This window comes from Zootoca vivipara, chromosome 6, assembly GCF_963506605.1.
Source record: "Zootoca vivipara chromosome 6, rZooViv1.1, whole genome shotgun sequence".
Lineage (NCBI taxonomy): Eukaryota > Metazoa > Chordata > Lepidosauria > Squamata > Lacertidae > Zootoca > Zootoca vivipara.
The window spans coordinates 19,357,458-19,377,821 of record NC_083281.1 but is presented as its reverse complement, the minus strand read 5'-3'; the positions used below and the strand labels follow the sequence as shown (position 1 = coordinate 19,377,821).

General features: G+C 50.7%; 2 protein-coding genes across 3 annotated transcripts in view; both read left to right on the top strand.

Moving 5' to 3' along the window:
* The window catches only part of DACT3 (dishevelled binding antagonist of beta catenin 3), a 32,859-nt gene extending 30,685 nt beyond the window's left edge, over nucleotides 1–2,174 (top strand). Inside the window, exon 4 of the mRNA XM_035117491.2 lies at nucleotides 28–2,174. Within this exon, the coding sequence (XP_034973382.1) occupies nucleotides 28–1,664 (1,637 nt within the window). The 3' untranslated portion in view covers nucleotides 1,665–2,174. The remainder of the gene's footprint in view (nucleotides 1–27) is intronic.
* A 305-nt stretch (nucleotides 2,175–2,479) lies between these two features.
* GNG8 (G protein subunit gamma 8) lies at nucleotides 2,480–20,030 on the top strand. Of its 2 annotated transcripts, XM_035119834.2 has the most exons (3): nucleotides 2,480–2,561; nucleotides 19,466–19,573; nucleotides 19,759–20,030. In XM_035119834.2, exons 2-3 carry the CDS (start codon nucleotides 19,490–19,492, stop codon nucleotides 19,885–19,887), a joined length of 213 nt encoding a protein of 70 aa, XP_034975725.1. In that variant the 5' UTR covers nucleotides 2,480–2,561; nucleotides 19,466–19,489; the 3' UTR covers nucleotides 19,888–20,030. The 2 variants fall into 2 exon arrangements, with proteins under 2 accessions (XP_034975725.1, XP_060131552.1); XM_060275569.1 differs by lacking the exon at nucleotides 2,480–2,561 and having other exon boundaries at nucleotides 19,439–19,573.
* The last annotated feature ends 334 nt before the right edge of the window (nucleotides 20,031–20,364 follow it).

Below are 20,364 nucleotides of genomic sequence, written 5' to 3'. Positions count from 1 at the left end.
TCCTTTTCTTCCTGCCTCGGTTCCCAGGCGATGTGGGTAACAGCAGCAAAGATGGGCCCCATCGGAGCACAGTGCCCCGCTCCTTCTCTGCCCCCTACTCCAGTTCCTACGACTACGCCGAGGAGCCCGCTGGCTACCCACCAGACCCTTTCCTGTACCCCAGCCCTCTCCATGCCGTGGCCCTGCAGAACCCCTTGCTGCGGAGCCACCTCTACGAAGACCCTGCTTTCTCTTCGGCTGCCTCCCAGGCCTACCCCGCAGATGGGGATGGGGGCCTGGATGCCTACGGCGGTGAGTTCCAGTTCTACTCGGAAGCTGCCGCCTCACACTGCCACAAAGTGGAGAGCTACATCTCTCGCCTCGTCCGCCGCCGCAGCCAGCTGGTGAGGGGCAGCAAGCCCCGGACGAGCCTGGGCTCGGAGCCGCCTGCCAAGGGCGCCGTGGCCAGGCAAAACAGCCTGTGCAAGAGGCCCCTGGAGCTTCTCCCCCCGCCGGCTGAGCGCAAACACCCTCCGGCCGTGGAGAGGGGCAGCAGTACCCCTTCGCCCTGCGGCCATGAAGGGGGCGCCGCCGCAGCCACGCGGATCTGGTCCTCGTGGGATGCCGCAGCCGAGAGGACGCTGGCGGCCAAAGCAGCCTCTGAGGACTACAGCCCGCCCCACGCCAGCCTCAAGAAGCCCCCCAAGCTGCAGGCCTTGGCCCATATGAGACCTCCGTCTGCTGACCAGTATGAAGCAGCCTATCCATCGTCCCCGCTGTTGGATAGAGACGATGGAGTCGCCCCTAGTAGCAATCAGGACCTGGGCTCCTATGAGTCTGAGGACGGGGCCTGCCTCATGGTCAAGGCTCACTACATCCCAGCTCAGCAGCCTCCCCGGGCACAGCAGGCCCTGCGGCCTGGCAAAAAAAAGCCCCCTCCCCTGACCAAGGGGCGCTCTGTGGAACTGTCACCGGAGCGGGCCCCCTTGCTGCCCAGGGAGCGGCCGCGGGTGTCGGCACTCCCCAAGAAATGCCGCTTCAGCGAGGAGGGCGGCGGTGAGGCCGCAGGGAGGAAAGGGGGCGGCCGGAAAAGCTCCCCCAGGTCAAGGAAGGCGGCTCGCTCGCAGTCGGAGAACAGCCTCCTCAACAAACCGGGGGTCAAGTATGGCACGGCTGAGCGGGACGAGGCCGCCAGCAAGCCGGCCCGCCCGAGGCGGCCTCATGGCAACGTGGCCAGCGGCTACCGCAAGTGGCGCTCGACGGCGGAGATCTGCCAGGAGGAGGCCCCCGGCGGGAGCGCCGCCGAGCCATGCCGGGGCCGTCAAGGGGCTGGGCCAGTGGGGTACAGCTATGCTGGGAGCGACTCCGAATGCTCAGCTGAACCGGCCCGGCAAGCGCCCATGTGCCGCCTGGAGGAAGGCCTTGTTTACGGAGACAGCGAGTCGAGCCTGAGCGACGGGGACTCGCCTGCAGCCTACAGCAGCGGGGCGTCCAGCGACACGGACGAGAGCGGCGGCCTGGTGTGGCCACAGCAGCTCTCTCCTCAGCTCATATCAGCCTCCGGGCCGGGGAAGGCTGTGGGCGGGCAGCCCAAGGTCTTCGTCAAGATCAAGGCCTCGCATGCGCTGAAGAAGAAGATCATGCGCTTCCGCTCGGGCTCCCTCAAAGTCATGACGACTGTGTGAAGGAGGACGGCCTTTCGTCCCTCTTTCGGCAGAAAGGTCTCCCTCGAATGCACCCCACATTCCCCCCAACATCCGGTCCGGCTCCAGCCCTGGGACTGAGTGATCTGCTTCACTTCTGTCCCTCAGGGAAAACCTGGGGAAGTTAACACTGCCTTTGAACAGAGTTTGGGGTGCCCATGATTCTTAACTCTCTTTTCCCAGCTGCACAAAAAATCGCTAAAATGGTTTCCCTCCCTCTCGCTCCCTCTGCTGTCACCCCTTTCTAATCCCGTCCATTTTTAAAAGAGAGGTAGTATTTATTATGGTTTTTGTACAGTTAACTTCTCAGGAGTCCAGGTTTCTCGTTGCAAAACTCTCGAGTCTGCATTGACACTGCCAATCTTGTATTCCTGTAAAGATATCCTTTCTCTCTGTGTAAATAAAATTCAGTGTTTTGTTTCTTGGGGGGTGTTTTTTTGTGGATGATGTCTTTTTGGTCAACAACTTGCCTGTAAAGGAGGATTGCTTTAAAGAAGGTGATGGGGGAGGGAACTCTCTCCTCTTTCCTAAAGGCTTTTGGCCCTCCATGTTTATGTTGTCTCTGGGTCGGCAGCTGGGAAGGCCACTGGTGATACTGGGAGGGGGGCAGGATGGGGCCCTTGAGCAGTCCAGCTTCCAACCCCTCCTTTCATTTCAGAGACGTGAGTCTCCCCTTCACATTTTACGAGTTAGCTGCCTCAAACGCTGGCCAAATCCTGGCGAAACCCAGTATGAATCAGCCCTAAAAGCTTAAGTTTTGTGGCCGAGATCCAGAAATAAAGCTGAGAAGCCAATGAAGCTTAAACGCTTAGCCGCATAGGTTTTCTGAGGGACCTAGAGGGGCACATCATGGGCTCTGGGTTTCGTCTCTTGAACCAGGTGAGAGTTTTATTTGGAGAGCTGAAGGCTGTTTGAAAGAGGGGCCTGCGATGATGCACACACACATCCCGCCTCGTGACTTGGGGAAAAGAGATTTTGTAGGGCTTTGCTTGGTTTCCAAAACCTCCAAAATCTGTTTAACTGAAGGCAAGAACAGTGTGTGTTTCTGGTTTGCAATAACTCTCATTGCAGCAATGCATCTGTGAGAGAGAGAGAAAGAGAAAGAGAGAGGAGGGGAAAAAAGAAGGATTTGACAGTGAGGGGTGTGGTAGGGTGGAGAAGGAGAAAAAGAAAACCTTTATCTCCTTTGGGCGAAAGCAAGCAAGTATGGGCTGAGGAATGAAGCTTTACTTAAAAGTCCAGCCTGGAAGGAACGAACAAGGGCCAAAATTCTGAAAGAGGGGAGAGAAAAAGGCTTTTGCTGTAGGCCTCAAGCCTGCTTGGAAATAGTATCCCCTCTCTGGAAACTCCCTGTTCCTAAAGCTTATAGTGCGGCTGTGGAAGAAAGCACTCTGCACTTGCTCAGAGGAAGCTTTTGATTTGATTGCAGAACGGGGCTGTGCCTTAAGCTTTTTTATATATTATTTTTGTCCTTGTAGTACGCAAACCAGCCCAACCGATTCCAATTCTGGATCATCCCTTTAAAGCGACAGCAGGAAATCCTTGGATCCTGCGAGCCCATTTGAGTCCTATAACCCCTGGGCAGCTCTGGACAAAATTCTGCTTTTTCCGCACTACTGTCTGAGCGCTCTCTCTCTCTCTCTCTCTCTCTCTCTCTCTCTCTCTCTCTCTCTCTCTCTCTCTCTCTCTCTCTCTCTCTCTCTCCCCCCCCCCCTTTTGCTCAGAGCTGCAGCTTCTTATGAAAACCAGATGCTCTCCGCGCAGCCAGGAAGGCGGGTTCTGCTTTTCCAAATTCCTTCCCCAGGAACGCTCGGCACTCCTCCCATCCCCCAACTGCCCCCAATATAGGGGAAAGCACGGTTCCTTTCCGCCAGCCCTTCTCCTCCCTCCAAGCAATCCTGGCTCAGCTAAATTATTGCAACGGCTTCTGCAAGGCGGGAGCCAGAGAAATGAGCCAGTGGTCTCCTTGGCTGAACTCCTCCTCCTCCAAAAAGGGACTTTTGTGTGTCTTTGAACCTGGGTCCCAAAGACTGGGCCATTGTGTGTTTGAAATGGGATCCTTTGCTCCCCGTGATTTCTATAGATAGATCAGGGACAGGGGATCCTTTTCAGATAAAAGGGCCACATTTGCTTAGGGGCACACGGACAACCCATTTCAGCTCCCCAGAACTATGTCTCCTAATAAGCATATAGTTGTGTTCATGAGTGTTGACATCTGAATTCTCTTTCTCTTCCCAGCCCCCTGTGAAATAAATTCACGATTCCTCTGCCCCCCTTTTTTGGCTGAGCACCATGTTTGCACCCCAGAGTACCCGGGAAGAGGGATTTCTTGTTTAAAAACACTGGGAATTGTAGCTCTGAGAGAGGGGTGGGAGAGGGTTTCCTAAGAGCGCTCTGCACTCTTAACAAACTACAGCTCCCAGGATCCTTTGTGGTGAGCCACGACTGTTTAAAGTCGTATCATAGTGCTTAAAGTGCATTGTGTTGGTGCAACCTTGGCATCAGGGCCCGCCCTACGGCAAGGCTGGGTGGCGCAGGGTGCCGGGCCGCCACGCAGCTGAGCCTGTGGCAGCCGCCATACAGCCGCGCTGGGAAACGGGGCAGGGGGACGCCGGAGGGATCTTCGCGCCAGGGTGCCAGCTATGCTTAAGACGGCCCTGCTTGGTATAAAACCTGTTTTGGAGAAAGGCTTTTTATTGGCCCACAGTGGAGTCCTTGTGGTGTTGATGGGCCCGAAGGAAAGACGCAGCAAAATCATGTGTCTTCCAGGCCAGATCAGTGACACATGCAGTATAGCGACAGGGAACCTCTTCCCTCTGGGTGAGTCCTTTAGGCTCACTGTTTGGTTTGCTTCTTTCGCCTGGTGCATGGTTAGGGAATTGTAGAAACTGAAGTTGGAACCAGGCATGGAGGGGTGGGTGGGGAGGCTTCTTTTATGAAGTGCGTGCCTAATTTGTACCATCTGAATATCTCACCGGGTCGTTGTAATGGAAACCTGAGCATGGGGGAGGCGAGGGAAGGGAGTCTTTTGGAGTCTCTTTTCGTCTAGGTTGCGGCTGACTTTTTTTAAAAAAAGAAACGCATGTCGTGGACGGGGCCTCTCCTAATGTGTTCCAGATGAGAGACACGAGACCCCCCCTCCCTTTCCTCCCTTTTACTCTGCGCCTGGATTTTGGCGCTCTTCACCAGTTGCTGAGTTGTATGGAGATTTGCGTTGCTGGTGGGGAAAGGCCCTGTCGCCCCTCTCTCGCACTCAGCCCTCGGCGGCAAAGTGCTCTTTAGCAAGCATCCTAAAAAGGTCCTGGGATCCCCAGGCCACTTCCAGGTTCTGAAGCCCTCTAAGCCAGGCTTCCTCAACCTCGGCCCTCCAGAGGTTTTTGGCCTACAACTCCCATGATCCCTAGCTAGCAGGACCATTGTAGTCTCAAAACATCTGCAGGGCTGAGGTTGAGGAAGCCTGCTGTAAGCTGTGCTAAAGTAGTTGCTGATCCGAGAGGACTCTGTTCATCACGATCTAATCCTGCACCACCAGAACCTATATACTGTAGTAATAATAATAATAATAATTTATTATTTATACCCCGCCCATCTGGCTGGGTTTCCCCAGCCACTCTGGGCGGCTTCCAACAGAAGAATAAAATAATCGATTAAAGATTAAAAGCCTCTCTAAACAGGGCTGTCTTCAGATGTCTTCTAAAAATCTGGTAGCTGTTTCTCTCTTTGACATCTGATGGGAAGGTGTTCCACAGGGCGGGCGCCACTACCGAGAAGGCCCTCTGCCTGGTTCCCTGCAACTTGGCTTCTTGCTGTGAGGGAACCGCCAGAAGGCCCTCAGCGCTGGACCTCAGTGTCCGGGCAGAACAATGGGGGTGGAGAAGCTCCTTCAGGTATACTGGACCGAGGCCATTTAGGGCTTTAAAGGTCAGCACCAACACTTTGAATCGTGCTCGGAAATGTACTGGGAGCCAATGTAGATCTTTCATATTATGTGGTCTCAGCGGCCGCTCCCAATCACCAGTCTAGCTGCCGCATAGGCTTTGATGACATGCAAGAGTAAAGGAAAGCAATTCAGTCGAAGAAGAATTAAAATCACACACAAACACACACACATAGAAAACACAACCTGAAGGAGGAGACGATGCATTTGCTTTTGTAAACGAGGAAAATCTTTAATTAAAAATATTATTAAGGAGAGAGAGAGAGAGAGAATAAGTTGACTGTTTCATTCGCATCCCCTGGAAAAAAATATTGGTGTTGTGAGGGCTAGTAATGCTTTTAAAAGGTTTGTAAAGCAAAGCAAAACAAAACAGGTTATTAGGATATTCTCCCTTAAAATGGAAAAATGACTGAGAATTCCGAATAGTAGCATATGCTTGTTAATATTTATGAACATTTTAGGCTCATTTTAGTATGTATACACATTAGTATGTACCAGTATATATATTGGTTAACCAAAAAAAGGTTCTTTAATCAAATAGCATCTTCTTATTTGCTTAAATTGGGAAAGCTGAGAACGTGTGTCCCATTTTTTGTGTGATGCACATCAAGAGAAGTTGCGAAACTTACCAAGTCCCCGTCCCCCGTCCCCATTTGCAGATGTCTAAATGTGAGTGAGGCTTTAGCTGAGACTGAGACCCTGGCCAAAGGACCACCCTTTTTTTTCTCCTGGGGAACACAAAGTGCTAAAGGAAGCAGCTGAATCATATATGTACAAGTTTCAAAAACAGTGCCAGAAACAGGGTCAAAGATGTCCCAAATTAACCCTCTCCAAAGGGCAGAACAGGTTAACCAATAAAAGGATGCTGGGAAGAGAGCCGACACAAGCTGCGACCACATTTGGGGGGCTAAGAAATGCTTCTCCCCATTTTGTCAGCACCAGGCAGGCAGCAAAGGCTTGCTGAGGCCTTGCCAGGCCAAAGTTGGCGGCTAGCGGGTGATGTTTGCCCACTGCAGAAAGTTCCAGAACATGCGTTGCAATTCCATGATTCCGCGATATGTGAGATAACGCACAAGATGGATGGTACCCAGCAAGGGTTAAGGTGCTCATCTCCTTTGCCCGCAACACAGAGGATGCTGGTGCTTGCAGAAGAGTCGCCATGGCAACGGCACCAGCCGGTCCCTACACCGGAAGCGTGAGAGGAGAGACGGGTGTCTTGAATCGCCCAAGTCGGTTAATTAGGAGCTGAGGAACTGAGATGGTGGCGGAGGCAGGGCAAAGCGGGGGCAGAAAGCTGGGCAATACCTGGACCCGGGTTCAAATCTCGTCCCTGCCTTGGAGTCACTGGGAGGCCAGGTTACGTTCCCTCATCCCGTTGCCAGTCTTTAACGTCAGGGGAATTGGACAGGCCTACCTTATAGGGGGCTGGTAAGGAAGGCTGAGATAGCGCATGTGAAATTCACGGGACACTCGGCCATGATAGAAACGTTATTTATTTATATAAACCAAACGTTATTGCTATTAACCACGATACAAACGTGATTTAAACCAGGATTTAAAGGTTACTTATTGAGTAATTTCCTGTATGGGCAACCCCAGAAGAGCAGGGATTTGGTGCACCTGAAGGTTATTGCATTTCGGACGTTTAAGTTTAGAGAAATAAAAAGGTTCTCTAAGAAAGGCTTGGTCAAAGTCACTCCTTTTATGTGGAGGATGCCCTTCCTAGGGGGAAATGGCTTTTAAAAGAAGGGAAAAGTTGCTTTAAAGAGCTTGTGTGGGAGGCGCCTGAACATAAGGTTGTTTTATATATACAGTGTCCAGCTCTCACTTCCACTTTAGTGGAGAGCTGGACCATAAAGAAGGCTGATTGCCGAAGAATTGATGCTTTTGAATTATGGTGCTGGAGGAGATTCTTGAGAGTCCCATGGACTGCAAGAAGATCAAACCTATCCATTCTGAAGGAAATCAGCCCTGAGTGCTCACTGGAAGGACAGATTGTGAAGCTGAGGCTCCAATACTTTGGCCACCTCATGAGAAGAGAAGACTCCCTGGAAAAGACCCTGATGTTGGGAAAGATTGAGGGCACTAGGAGAAGGGGACGACAGAGGACGAGATGGTTGGACAGTGTTCTTGAAGCCATGGGCGTAGGCAGGGGGGGCAGGAGGGGGCAATTGCCCCCCCTAGAAGCTGAGGGGCGCGGGCGTGGCAGCCCCAGGCTCCCGCTCCTGGCGCGAAGCTCCAGAGGCGCGCGGGGAGCGTAAGCGGAGGAGAGCGTAAGCAGAGCGTAAGAATGTGGGCGGGGCTACGTTGCCTGCGCCGCCCAGCTCTTCCGAGGAGGCGGCCCCAGGCTCCTGCTCCCGCCGCGAAGCTCCAGAGGCGCGCGGGGAACGCGAGCCTGTGGCTGCCTCCTCAGAAGAGCTGGGCGGCGCAGGCAACGTAGCCCCGCTCACATTCCCACTGTGGCCCCTCCCCTCCCACCCCTTGCCCCCCCTAATGTTGATCCTGGGTACGCCCCTGCTCGAAGCTACGAACATGAGTCTGACCAAACTGCGGGAGGCAGTGGAAGACAGGAGTGCCTGGCGTGCTATGGTCCATGGGGTCACGAAGAGTCGGACACGACTAAACGACTAAACAACAACAACAAATACACACACACACACACACACACACACAGTGTGTATATTGTGTATGTATATATATATATATATATATATAGAGAGAGAGAGAGAGAGAGAGAGAGAGAGAGAGAGAGAGTTTATTTCTGTGCTGCTCCCCCACATACAAAATTCATGCAAAAAATAATAATAGAGCTTAACAAAAAATTAAGGCAACTAACTTGAACATTTCAAAACAGAATAAAAGCCCAAATGCATTCAGGTTCCTGCCGAAAGGCAAAGGAGATTCCCGCAGAAAAAGTCAGATACACCAGGAATAAGTCTTTCTTAGGACAGTGGGTGCGACACCCCACCTCCCATAGCCCCCTTGCCACCTTTATCACCTATATCACAGCTGCCACATAGGGGCTGGCGAAACTGGAGTCGAGAGGCACCCCACCCCAGACACCTAACAAAAATAACGAAATTAAAACCCGCAACCTTGTCCTTCCCCATGCGTGCACTTCTGGCTTTACAGCCTCTTTTTCTCGCAAGCGTTCAAGAGGGCAAAGTTTATTGTATATTAATTTGTTGTCACTTCAAGGAGCTCAAAGTGGCCCCACTCCTCGTATAATCCCCACAACAACCCTGTGAGGTAGGGGGGAGAGAGAGAGAGAGAGAGAAAATGAGAGAGAATGAGAGAGAATAAGTTGATTGTTTCATTCATATCCCCTGGGGGGAAAATATTGGTGTTGTGAGGGCTAGTAATACTTTTAAAAAGTTTGTAAAACAAAACAAAACAAAACAAAACAGGTTATTAGGATATTCTCACTTAAAATGGAAAAATTACTGAGAATTCCGGATAGTAGTTTACGCAAGTGGCCCAAGGTAAGTTTCATGGCTGAGTCGGGGCGGGATTTGAACCTTGGCCTCCCAGGTCCTAAACACTACATTACATTGGCTGGTTGTCAACCCTCGTGCAAAGTGGGTTCATAAATGAGGGGTGCATCTGAGCATGTGCGCTCTGGGCCCATTCCTTGCTTCCTTTTATTCGCCTGCCCACTCTCCTTGACCTGGTGCTACTTTAACTGCCTTCTCCTCGCCTGGTGGGGGTCTCAAAGTTCCTGGAGACCCTAATTTTTACTTTCTCGTTCAGCTGCTGCTTTAAAGGGCTGGGGTTTTTTTAAACCTTAACTCTGTGTGTGTTTCTCCCTTCTCTCTCCCTTCTGTTTGCAATCCCTCTTTCACCCTCCTCCAAAGTGCGCTGAAACTATGCGCACACACACACACACACACAGACACATGTCTCACCCCCCACCCCACCCCGTCTCCTGGTGTCTGGAATGATTCTGATCTGTTCCAGACGCTGGCCCGAGATTTTCCTGGGGTTAATTTTAGCCCCCTCGGCATCCTTTATCGCAGCTGCCGCAAAGGGGGAGGCAGGCGAAAACCGGAGTCAGGAGGTGACCACCTCACAAGCATGTCTGCGTGTGAGCAAGGCCCTGGCGCATGCACACGCACACAAACATGACATCAGGTCGAAGGAACTGGAATCCCATCTGGATTCGATCAAATGCCACATCGCCCGGCAAAGTTCCCTTGACAAAGGAGCCAAGCCGCCTGCAGCCGCCCAAGGTCTCCTAAATAGATAAAGTTACCCCTGCCCCTCTCAAAATGGAGTTGCTTCTGTCAGGGATGGAAAAGGGTCATCCGCTGCCCTTCCTCCACCCTTACTCAAAAACTGGGAAGCCTCTGGAGGGGGCAGAGTGCCGGAGATGCCTTTGAAAGTAAACCCCCCAGATCTATTTATTAAGCAATTTTGCAGGAGCCAAAAGCGTTGCAAAGAGGCAGCTTTGCAGGGGTTAGAGTTTGAGGTAGAAAGGCCTAAGTCTCCAGTGAGGAGACCTGTCTCAGTAGGCAGGGTCGTAGGAAGATAGCAGGCACCTGCCCCGCCCCCAAAATGCACGCCCCGCCCCCGGAACGTGTGCCACGGCCCTCTGGGAGGTGCGCCCCACCCCCAGAACAGGCGCCAGCCCCGCTCCCGGTGCCGGAGCATGAAGCTCCGCCACTGTCAGTAGGACCATCTGAGCGGCCAATTTCCTACGAGGTGGGATTGATTGCAGATAACTTTAACCAAGAAATTCTGTCTTTCTTTGGCGATCCCTCGTAGCCGAGTAAGATTGTCTTTCATAAACACAGTCTTAACAGTGAGTCTGTAAGTGACTGTGGAGACCAATTCTGGATCCACATGTCCTTCCACAGTGGGGATGTAGGTTTCCAGGCGGGAGTTGATCACGGTGAGGGGTTTGCCAAACGTGCTTCCCTCTTAGTGTGTTTCTCCCTTTCATTCTGAGTTCGAGCGTCTTCAAAATCCATGACACCTTGGTAAAAGCTGCTTCTCCAACTGGAGCTCTCGCAGGCCAGCGTTTCCCAGTTTTTGGTGTTTATACTACATTTTTTTTAAAGGGACCCGTGACCATTAGGTCCAGTCGTGACTGACTCTGGGGTTGCGGCGCTCATCTCGCTCTATAGGCCGAGGGAGCCAGCATATAGCTTCCAGGTCATGTGGCCAGCATGACAAAGCCGCTTCTGGTAAACCAGAGCAGCACATGGAAACGCCGTTTACCTTCCCGCTGTAGCGGTTCCTATTTATCTACATGCATTTTGATGTGCTTTCGAACTGCTAGGTTGGCAGGAGCTGGGACCAAGCAACGGGAGCTCACCCCGTCACAGGGATTCGAACCGCCAACCTTCTGATCAGCAAGCCCTAGGCTCAGTGGTTTAACCCACAGCGCCACCTGGGTCCCATTTTTTTAGTATACTACATTTTAGTTAACAGACGGGGACATCTTACCTTACCTTACCTCATCTTACATCTTACATCTTACCTTACCTCAGGGCAGCTTGAAGTAAGAAAGCACCACCCTAGAATAATGTGGACAATGGGGTGGTCTGCAGGGGCTTGCCATGCCATCCACATCTTTGCCAACCAGATCAGGATGCAGAATGGTCTGGCTGTGACTGTTGGCATCTGAGGATGTCACCCGCAGATGCCACTCACTCTCACTCACTCACAGGACCCACAGCTACAGCTCATCTGGGAGATGGCATCCAGAATATATAAAATGATGCATAATAACGTGAATCATTCCCAAAATAGAATTATAAATGAGCCTCTTACACATGTACCTTAAGTATGTATACAAACTCAATGAGAGGCATGAGCTTGGTTTTGCCGGGTATGTTGGCATCCGTCTGTCTTGGAAAACAATGAAGGAGTGTCGCTTTTGCTGGCTTATCTCATTTATATTGGGGTTGCAAATAAAAAAAAACATTATTTTGATACTACATTACACTGCACTGAAATGCTTAAATGTTCTTTGATTGTCCTTGAATCATCCCAACACACTTGCCATCCACACCTTTTGAGAAACTGCAAGCTTGCAGCCTTCACAACAACCCTATGAGATAGGTCAGGCTGAGGAAGAAGAGGCCTCCCAGGATTTTTTGCACAGCAACAATTTGAACCCAGGTCTCACTAGTCCAATTCCAACACAGTCATTTGTGGATTTATTAGTTGAAAGCACCGTGGTTTAATATGAGCCTGGGTTGGCTTTGCTTGAGGGTGGGGGGTGGGGGGTGGAGATTTCAATAAACCCAGCTCCATTTTTTGAGGAGCAGGATTTGCGATTCCCAGAACCTTCGCCAACCTGGTGCCGCTTCCAGATATTTTGGACTACAACTCTCACCAGCCCCAGGGAGTTGTAGTTCAAAACAGCTGGAAAGGGCACCAGGTTGGCGAACGGCATTGACCTGCACCTTTGTGGCAAATTCCAGTGGCAAGAGGGAACCTTGAAGAGTCTAGGATTTTCCTTTGCTTCGTTTCCAAGGCCAACTTCCATGGTATCGTTCTCTTGCTTTATGCCGCCTCCACATGGATGCAAGTTGGCATTGCATGCAATAAAATAAATCCAGAGATGCTTTTTTATCATTTCTGTACCATGTTCTTTACGTTATAGTCACCCCTCCCAGCCTTTATGCTGTTCCTCTGCAGAAACTGTGGATGGGGGGCAGGTTATGAGGCATTCCTTTGGGGGGGGGAATGAGGAACTGAGTCAGAAACTGTGTCCCCCACCCTATATTGGTGCAGCTGGTTCTTCTGCACTTTGGCAGGAAGAATCAGCTGCACAGATACTGGTATATGAGATGGGGGTGGTGGGACACACATGGCTTGCCAGTAGCACGTGAAAAGCATCTAGGGGTCTTACTGGGCCGCAAGCTGAACATGTGTCAACAGTTCTGTTTCTAGTGTATCTGAAGAAGTGTGCATGCACACGAAAGCTCATACCAAAATATAAACTTAGTTGGTCTTTAAGGTGCTACTGAAGGAATTTTTTTATGTGTCAACAGTGTGATGCAGCTGTAAAAAAGAAAGCTAGTGCTATTCTAGGCTGCAGCATCAACAGAAGTCTAGTGTCTAGAGATCAAGGGAAGTAATAGGGCCATTCTATTTTGCCTTGGTCAAACCCCACCTGGAATACTGTGTTCAGTTCTGGACACCCTAGTTTAAGAAGGATGTTGACAAGCTGGAAGGTGTGCAGAGGAGGGCAACTAAGATGATTAAGGGTCTGGAAACCAAGCCTGGAAAAGAGGAGACTCGGAGGAGATATAATAATCATCTTCAAATATCTAAAGGGCTGTCCCATGGAAGATGGAACAAGCCTGTTTTCTCCTGCTCCGGAGGGTAGGACTCGAACCCATGGCTTCAGGATACTAGAAAGGAGATTCCGACTAAACAGGAAGAACTTTCTGACAGTAAGAGCTGTTTGGCAGTGGAACAGACTCCCTCAGGAGGAAGTGGTCTCTCTTTCCTTGGAGGTTTCTAAGCAGAGGTTGGACGGCCGATGCTTTAGCTGAGATTCCTGCCAAACTTTTTCAGCAGGGGGTGGTCCACTGTCCCTCAGACCTTGTGGGGGGCCGGACTATTTTTTCCGGGGGGGGGGGGAAGAGAATGAATTCCTATGCCCCACAAATAACCCAGAGATGCATTTTAAATAAAAGGACACATTCTACTCATGTAAAAACACACTGATTCCCAGACAATCCGCGGGGCGGATTTAGAAGGCGATTGGGCCGTATCCGGCCCCCGGGCCTTAGTTGCCTACCCATGGACTAGATTGACCCACCGTAGTCAGAGGCAGTAACAACAACAACAACAACAACATATTATTTTTACCCCGCCCATTTGGCTGAGTTTCCCCAGCCACTCTGGGCGGCTCCCAATCAAGTGTTAAAAACAATACAGCATTAAATATTAAAAACTTCCCTAAACAGGGCTGCCTTCAGATGTCTTTTAAAAATAGGATAGCTGCTTATTTCCTTGACATTTGACGGGAGGGCATTCCACAGGGCGGGCGCCACTACCGAGAAGGCCCTCTGCCTGGTTCCCTGTAACCTCACTTCTCACAATGAGGGAATCGCCAGAAGGCCCTCGGCGCTGGATCTCAATGTCCGGGCTGAACGATGGGGGTGGAGATGCTCCTTCAGGTATACAGGACCAAGGCCATTGAGGGCTTTAAAGGTCAGCACCAACACTTCTGGGTACCAGTTGCCGGAAGCCCCAGGAAGGGAGAGTTCCTCTTGTGCTCAGATCCTGCTTGCAGGCTTCCCACAGGCATGTGGCTGGCCGCTGTGAGAACAGGATGGTGGACCGGATGGGCCATTGGCCTGGTCCAGCAGGCTCTTCTGATGTCCTTCAGACCTCAGACACCTGAAATCCAAGCCTGTTCTCTCCAAAGGGTTTGGGCCTGCTCCCCCCCCCCCCACAAGCTGCCTTCCTCTGAAGCTGAGTCTCCCAGGGGTGGGCTGAGTGGCGCCTCCCTCCCTTCTTCCCCTCCCTGCCTGCTTGCCTGCGGCTCCCAATGCTCCAGGTGGCGGCAGCTGCTCATTCTGACCAGAGACAGCAGAGAGGAGCCACTTTGCTCTGCAAGGACGGTCGTCGTGGACAACAGGTAACAGCGAGAGTTCTCCCTTGCTTGCCTCCTTTCGAACCCGGGGCTGTCCCAGACTGGGGAGAGGCAAGGCAAAGGGTTGGGTTGGGCGAGAGGCTTATTGCTCTGACGGTCGCTTTCTGAAGTGATTCCGAGTGCCTGAGGATTGACTTCGTGTTTGATCCTGCACCTCCCTCGCTTCTCCCCCAAGTGCATCTGACTTTCCGAGTTAGGTCTTCTTGGCAGATCTTCTCTGTTTCATCTAACGTTTTATTTAACTTTTCAAGTTGAAATTCCCTGCCGGAACCAAATTTTAAAATCACAATGCTTCCCCATGCGCGCTCTCTCTTTTGTGGGGAATTAAATTATACAAGGGTAGTGTGGATTGGCAGGAAATAAAAATATTTGCAATACTGTATATGAGGCAGAATTCAAAATACAAAATGGCATGTAAGCAGTGCTTAATAATTGCACACCAAGCACACCTAGGAGTTAGCCCCATTGAATCCAACAAGACTTCTTTCTGGGGAGATGCAGTTAGGAATGCACTGTTAAGCTGCAAACCCTGTACACATTTTCTGTTGAACTCAGTGGGGCTTACTTCAGAGTAGGCATGCATAGGACCGCACTGTCCATGGCTGCAAAGAGAGAGCTTCCTTCTCCATGCGAACGGCATTAAAACTCCATGCGAATCCGGCATTAAAATAAAATATCTCTGGCTTTGCTCATCCATATGGAGATGTGGGTTTGAAAAGTTGGCTTGATTCCTTTTTGAACAGTTGTCTTGGGCTACCATCTTTTTGCTTTCTTATAAGGTAGAGGGGCAATGAACCATAACCAGCTAGCTATAACTATTTAACAGATGCCCCATTGTTGTGATTTTATCCTTAATAATCAGAGATCCCTTTTAAATGGCAAGACTTCTGCTTAAGTCACTATTGCGCCCCTTTAACAGGTGGTAGAACTGAGGCCACGAGAGTGCAATGCACTCAAGATGGAAGGGCTCAGTGGCAGAGCAATCTGCCTTGCATGTAGAGGTTCCCAGGTTCGATCCCTGACAGCGTGCAGGGCTAGGAAAAGACCCCTTCCTGAACCCCCAGAGAGCTGCTGCCAGTCCGTGTGAACACTATTGAACTAGATGTACTAATGGTCTGGCTTGGTACATAGGATAAGTCCCCCAAAGATGAGTGAGTGCCCCTTTCTTAGCAGCCATGGTATGGATTTTCCCACTGAATTTTGCACCCGAATCCAGGAAATTACTTGCCAATTATACCTGCCACAATATTGTGCACCCTGCCCACTGTGAACTGGATTTGCTAGTCTTTTAAAAATCCAAGTGGTTTTACCATGGTCGTGAGATACGATGGGGAGAGAGACGTTCTCTGGGTCCACCTTCTTGCCTTACAAGAGCTCATTCCCCTTCTGATATTTACCTGTGTAGATTCAAGATGAGGGACCTCTTTTCTCCCTTGGCAGCAGCTGTCAAGCTCAAAAGGGCCTTGGGCACAGCTGGCATGGGCGGGCACTCCAGTGAGTTGGTGCCTCCACAGGGAGGGAGGGAGGAAAAGCAGGTGATGAATCCCAGCCTTCTCCAACCTGGTGCCCTGCAGGTGTGTTTGGGACTCCAACCGCCATCATCCCCAGCCAACAGCTGTGGTCTAAATAATCTGGAGGGCACCAGGCTGAGACACCCGTGGCCTCCCCGTGTAAGTGTCCTTTGCATCCACAGGTGCAAACTCTGCACGTGCTCAGAGGCCCTCTTGCTTAGTGCTTCGGCTGCTCTGCAGCAGACCATTGAAAAACCAACTTGGCTCAAACCCGTCCCTCACCTTATGTCCTCAAATCCTGAATTCCCCACTCCTCGTGACTCCAAACCCCCCAGCAAATGAGCTGGGCTGTCTGGGAGCCACATTCCTCAACCCTGTCCCGGGTTATGTACGCCGGCTGGCTTCAATCATGGCGCAAGTTGCTTGGTGGGCAGCAGAATGACTCTGCCCATGCTCAGAGGCACTGCTGGCTTTTTCTATACTTCAGAGGTGGTGGATCTTGATATTAAATACTGATTCTGTCCCTCTCATATTGCACGTTCCCTGCACACAATGGAGCCCTCCCCCCAATGTTCCCACATGCTTTTATCATCTCCATGTGCTAAAACCTTCCCTTCTCCCTTGCAGGGGGCTTCTCAATTAGCTGACGGCTTTGAGCATGGCTGATGTGAGGGGTCAGGAGCGCATGGAGGTGGAAGGAAGGGGGCTAATGAGTTGCATTTGCCCCCCACGACCCTCTTGCTACTCCTGCCGTGTAGCTAATTCCCTTTTCCCTTGGATCGTGGCTCAGCCTCTGGGCTTCCCGCTGTTCCTCAGTCACACCCAGCTGTTCAGCTTCCCCTTCATCCACTCGAGCCTCTTTTTGGGTCTGTTTCCTTTACTAAACTATTAAACACTCAGGGCGGCTGAACCTGGCAGAGCCAGACGGTGTGGACACCATTGTTGTTGCGGCGCTATTAATTAAGGCATTTGAACGAAATTCATCCAGTGTAGCAACCCGATCTCACAGATCCAAGAGCCGTCTCCTCTCCTTTGTATGAAAGGTGTCACACAGCAGAGCACAGCCATCATGGCCAGTGGCCGTTGTTAGCCTTCTCCCTCATGAATTTATGCAATCCTCATTTAGAGCAATCCACGTTGGAGGCCATCACTGTCTCCTGTGGCAGACAGTTCCACAGTCTCCACCCCCATCGTCCAGCCCGGACACTGAGGCCCTCTTCCGAGGGTCTTCTGACGGTTCTCTCACTGTGAGAAGTGAAGTTTCAGGGGACCAGGCAGAGGGCCTTCTCGGCGGTGGTGCCCTCCCTGTGGAACGCCCTCCCGTCAGGTGTCAAGGAGATAAAGAACGACACAACTTTTAGAAGACATCTAAAAGCAGCCCTGTATCAGGAAGTTTTTAACATTTGACATTTTATTATGTTTTATATGTGTTGGACACCGCCCAGAGTGGCCGGGGCAACCCAAACAGATGGGTAGGGTTTAAATATTATTATTATTATTATTATTATTATTATTATTATTATTACTATTATTATTATTATTATTATTTGTCTTGAAGGCTTTTCTCTGCTTTTTCCATGCATGCATAATTCTATAGCCTTCTATCATGTCACCTTGAATTTGCCTTTCCTCTTAAAAAGTCCCACAAACTGCAACCTTTCTTCATTTCGCTTGCCCTTTTCTGAACTGTTTCCAACTCCACGGTATCCTTTTTGAGGTGAGGCAACCAGAAACACAAGGGACCCAGGTGGTGCTGTGGTCTAAACCACTGAGCCTAGGGCTTGCTGATCAGGTGGTCGGCGGTTCGAATCCCTTTGATGGGGTGAGCTCCCGTTGCTTGGTCCCAGCTCCTGCCAACCTAGCAGTTCGAAAGCACATCAAAATGCAAGTAGATAAATAGGAACCGCTATAGCGGGAAGGTAAACGGCATTTCCATGTGCTGCTCTGGTTCGCCAGAAGCGGCTTTGCCATGCTGGCCACATGACTTGGAAGCTATACGCCTTAATGGCCAATAATGCGAGATGAGCGTGCAACCCCAGAGTCGTCCGCAACTGGACCTAATGGTCAGGGGTCCCTTTACCTTTACCTAACCAGAAACACACAGTCTTTTCGTTAAACGGAAAAGGCCCAGCACAACAACCCCAAATGCTACTCTGCGGTTGCTAACCAAAGGTATTTGTAAGTTTGGGGCTTAGAGGGGCAGGCTCTCTGGACAAGGGTTGGTTCTGCTTTCAAAACAGCACCTTGCCCCCTACCTGCGTGACTGGTTAAATGGCAGTCATTGAAGAACCAGCTATTGATTCTGGCTCATTAACTGAAAAACCCCTTCGCTCCCAGAGGGACCAGCTTTTAGAAAGCAAATGCTGAGAGCCACGTTATCTACATTGTATAACTCACCAAGGACTTAATTTAGTAAGATTTAGCAGTCCTGTGCTATTCAAGGTGTTTTGCCTATAGCGGGTGGGGAGACCTGCCTCTCTGCAGATGTTATAAGGCTGTGGCTCTCATCAGCCCTGACTAGTAGGGAGAGACAAATCTGTCGATTTTGCCCTCTCTGAGTTTCTAATCTTAACAACCTAAAATGCAGTCCCCCTTGTGATTTTATTTTGTTTCTAAAAGCTGAGCAAAAATTAACCAGCGCTTAACTTGCATCTCTCCTAATGTCACATTTGCAAAAAGAATCTCTTGCACACACACAAAAAGATCCCCCCCCATATATTAGTGTTGTCATATGTCAAGAATTTCCCAGACATATTCAGAATACTGCAGTACGCAGCAGTTTCTGGGCGGAAATTGGAAAAAAAATGTCTGGGAAGAGCCGGACGTATGGCAACCAATGTCGGTAGTGTCGGGTTTTTTTTGCGATTTTCCATAAAAATAGCTCAAAAACGACAACTTTGGATCCAGCGCAGAGCAAGCATGACTCTGTGTCTCCAGCTTCCAGCCCAGCTCTCACACACTACTCCTACCTAGGAGCTACGGTAGGAAAGGCCCACCCATTAACCTGGAGGCCATAATCAGTTAGTTGTCACTCTTGCAACCTGACTATTTCTTTTGGGACGTTGATGAGGGCAGTTACAGGTAAGTGGCCAGCTATGGACATTGTCTTGCAAAGAAACTTGTCTGATCAGTTCAGCAACCTGCTCTGTTAGATTTTAACCCTCATCAGGTAAGGTAAAGGTAAAGGGACCCCTGACCATTAGGTCCAGTCGTGGATGACTCTAGGGTTGCGGCGCTCATCTCGCTTTACTGGCCGAGGGAACCGGTGTACAGCTTCCAGGTCATGTGGCCAGCCTGACTAAGCCACTTCTGGTGAACCAGAGCAGCACATGGAAATGCCATTTACCTTCCCGCTGGAGCAGTACCTATTTATCTACTTGCACTTTGACGTGCTTTCAAATTGCTAGGTTAGCAGGAGCAGGGACCGAGCAACGGGAGCTCACGCCGTCGCGGGGATTCGAACCACCGACCTTCTGATTGGCAAGGCCTAGGTACAGGAAGCCAATAATTGGAAGGGGCTTGGGGCATGATCCAGACTGATCCCTTCGAGCTCCGATCTTCTGAGAGATCAATAATGGTTGTGGTTTGCTCTGATGAAATTACAGCTTCTGTGAACGTTGCTGGAGGAGGGGAGGGCTCAGAGGTCAGCTGGTTCCACTGAATATTACTGTCTGCCTGTCTCTTTCTCTCTCTCTGCCCACCTGCTGACCACAAGGCCATTCCAGCCGGGTGAGGGATAATGTCTAACAACATGGCCAAGATTGCAGAGGCGCGGAAGACGGTGGAGCAGCTGAAACTGGAAGTGAACATCGACCGCATGAAGGTGAGCTTCCCCATCTCCTCTCCTGTATGAGGTGCAGTTGCATGTATACAACACCGTGTTTTGGTTCTGTGCAGTGAAGCAGCTGAACAGTCTCCAAGGGCAGCCCGGCCTGCCGTGCGGTAGTCTAGCTTAAGTGTTGCAAAAGGCATGCTCACTAGTGCTAACTCTCTTTCCCTCTGTGGCAGGTGTCCAAGGCAGCAGCCGACCTCCTGGCCCACTGTGAAGCCCACGCCAAGGAGGATCCGCTGGTGACCCCGGTGCCATCAGCGGAGAACCCCTTCCGCGAGAAACGGCTCTTTTGTATCGTGCTGTGAGCCTGGAAGTGGCTTGGCGGGGGAGACAAATGGCAAACTCCTCCCACTTCCAGACCAGGGCGGTGGTGGGCGGAACTTCCTCTTGTATGTTCATGGTATACCCTGATCCCCTTTCAAATCTGCATTTCTAACCTGGTCCTATGATCTCCCTCCAGCAAAAAACAAACAAAACAAAACAGGACTGTGTATATTCTGTAGAGAAAACGTGTCTTAGCTTTTTTTTTTTTTTAAAAAAAGCAAGTTGCTAGTCCTCATTGCTGTCAAAAATAAGCTTGTCCAGGCTGTGTTATTTCCTGATCCCAATTATAAACAAATAAACCCTGGTATGTCTGCATGGTGTCCATATCAGTTTCCTTGGTAGGCAGATGTGCCCACAGTCCCAAGAAGGTTGACAACCTTCTGCCCCAGGGGCTGGGAGGGAGGAAGAGACCCCAACATGCATTGCAGGGCGGTTGAACTAGATGAGCCCTGGGGAAT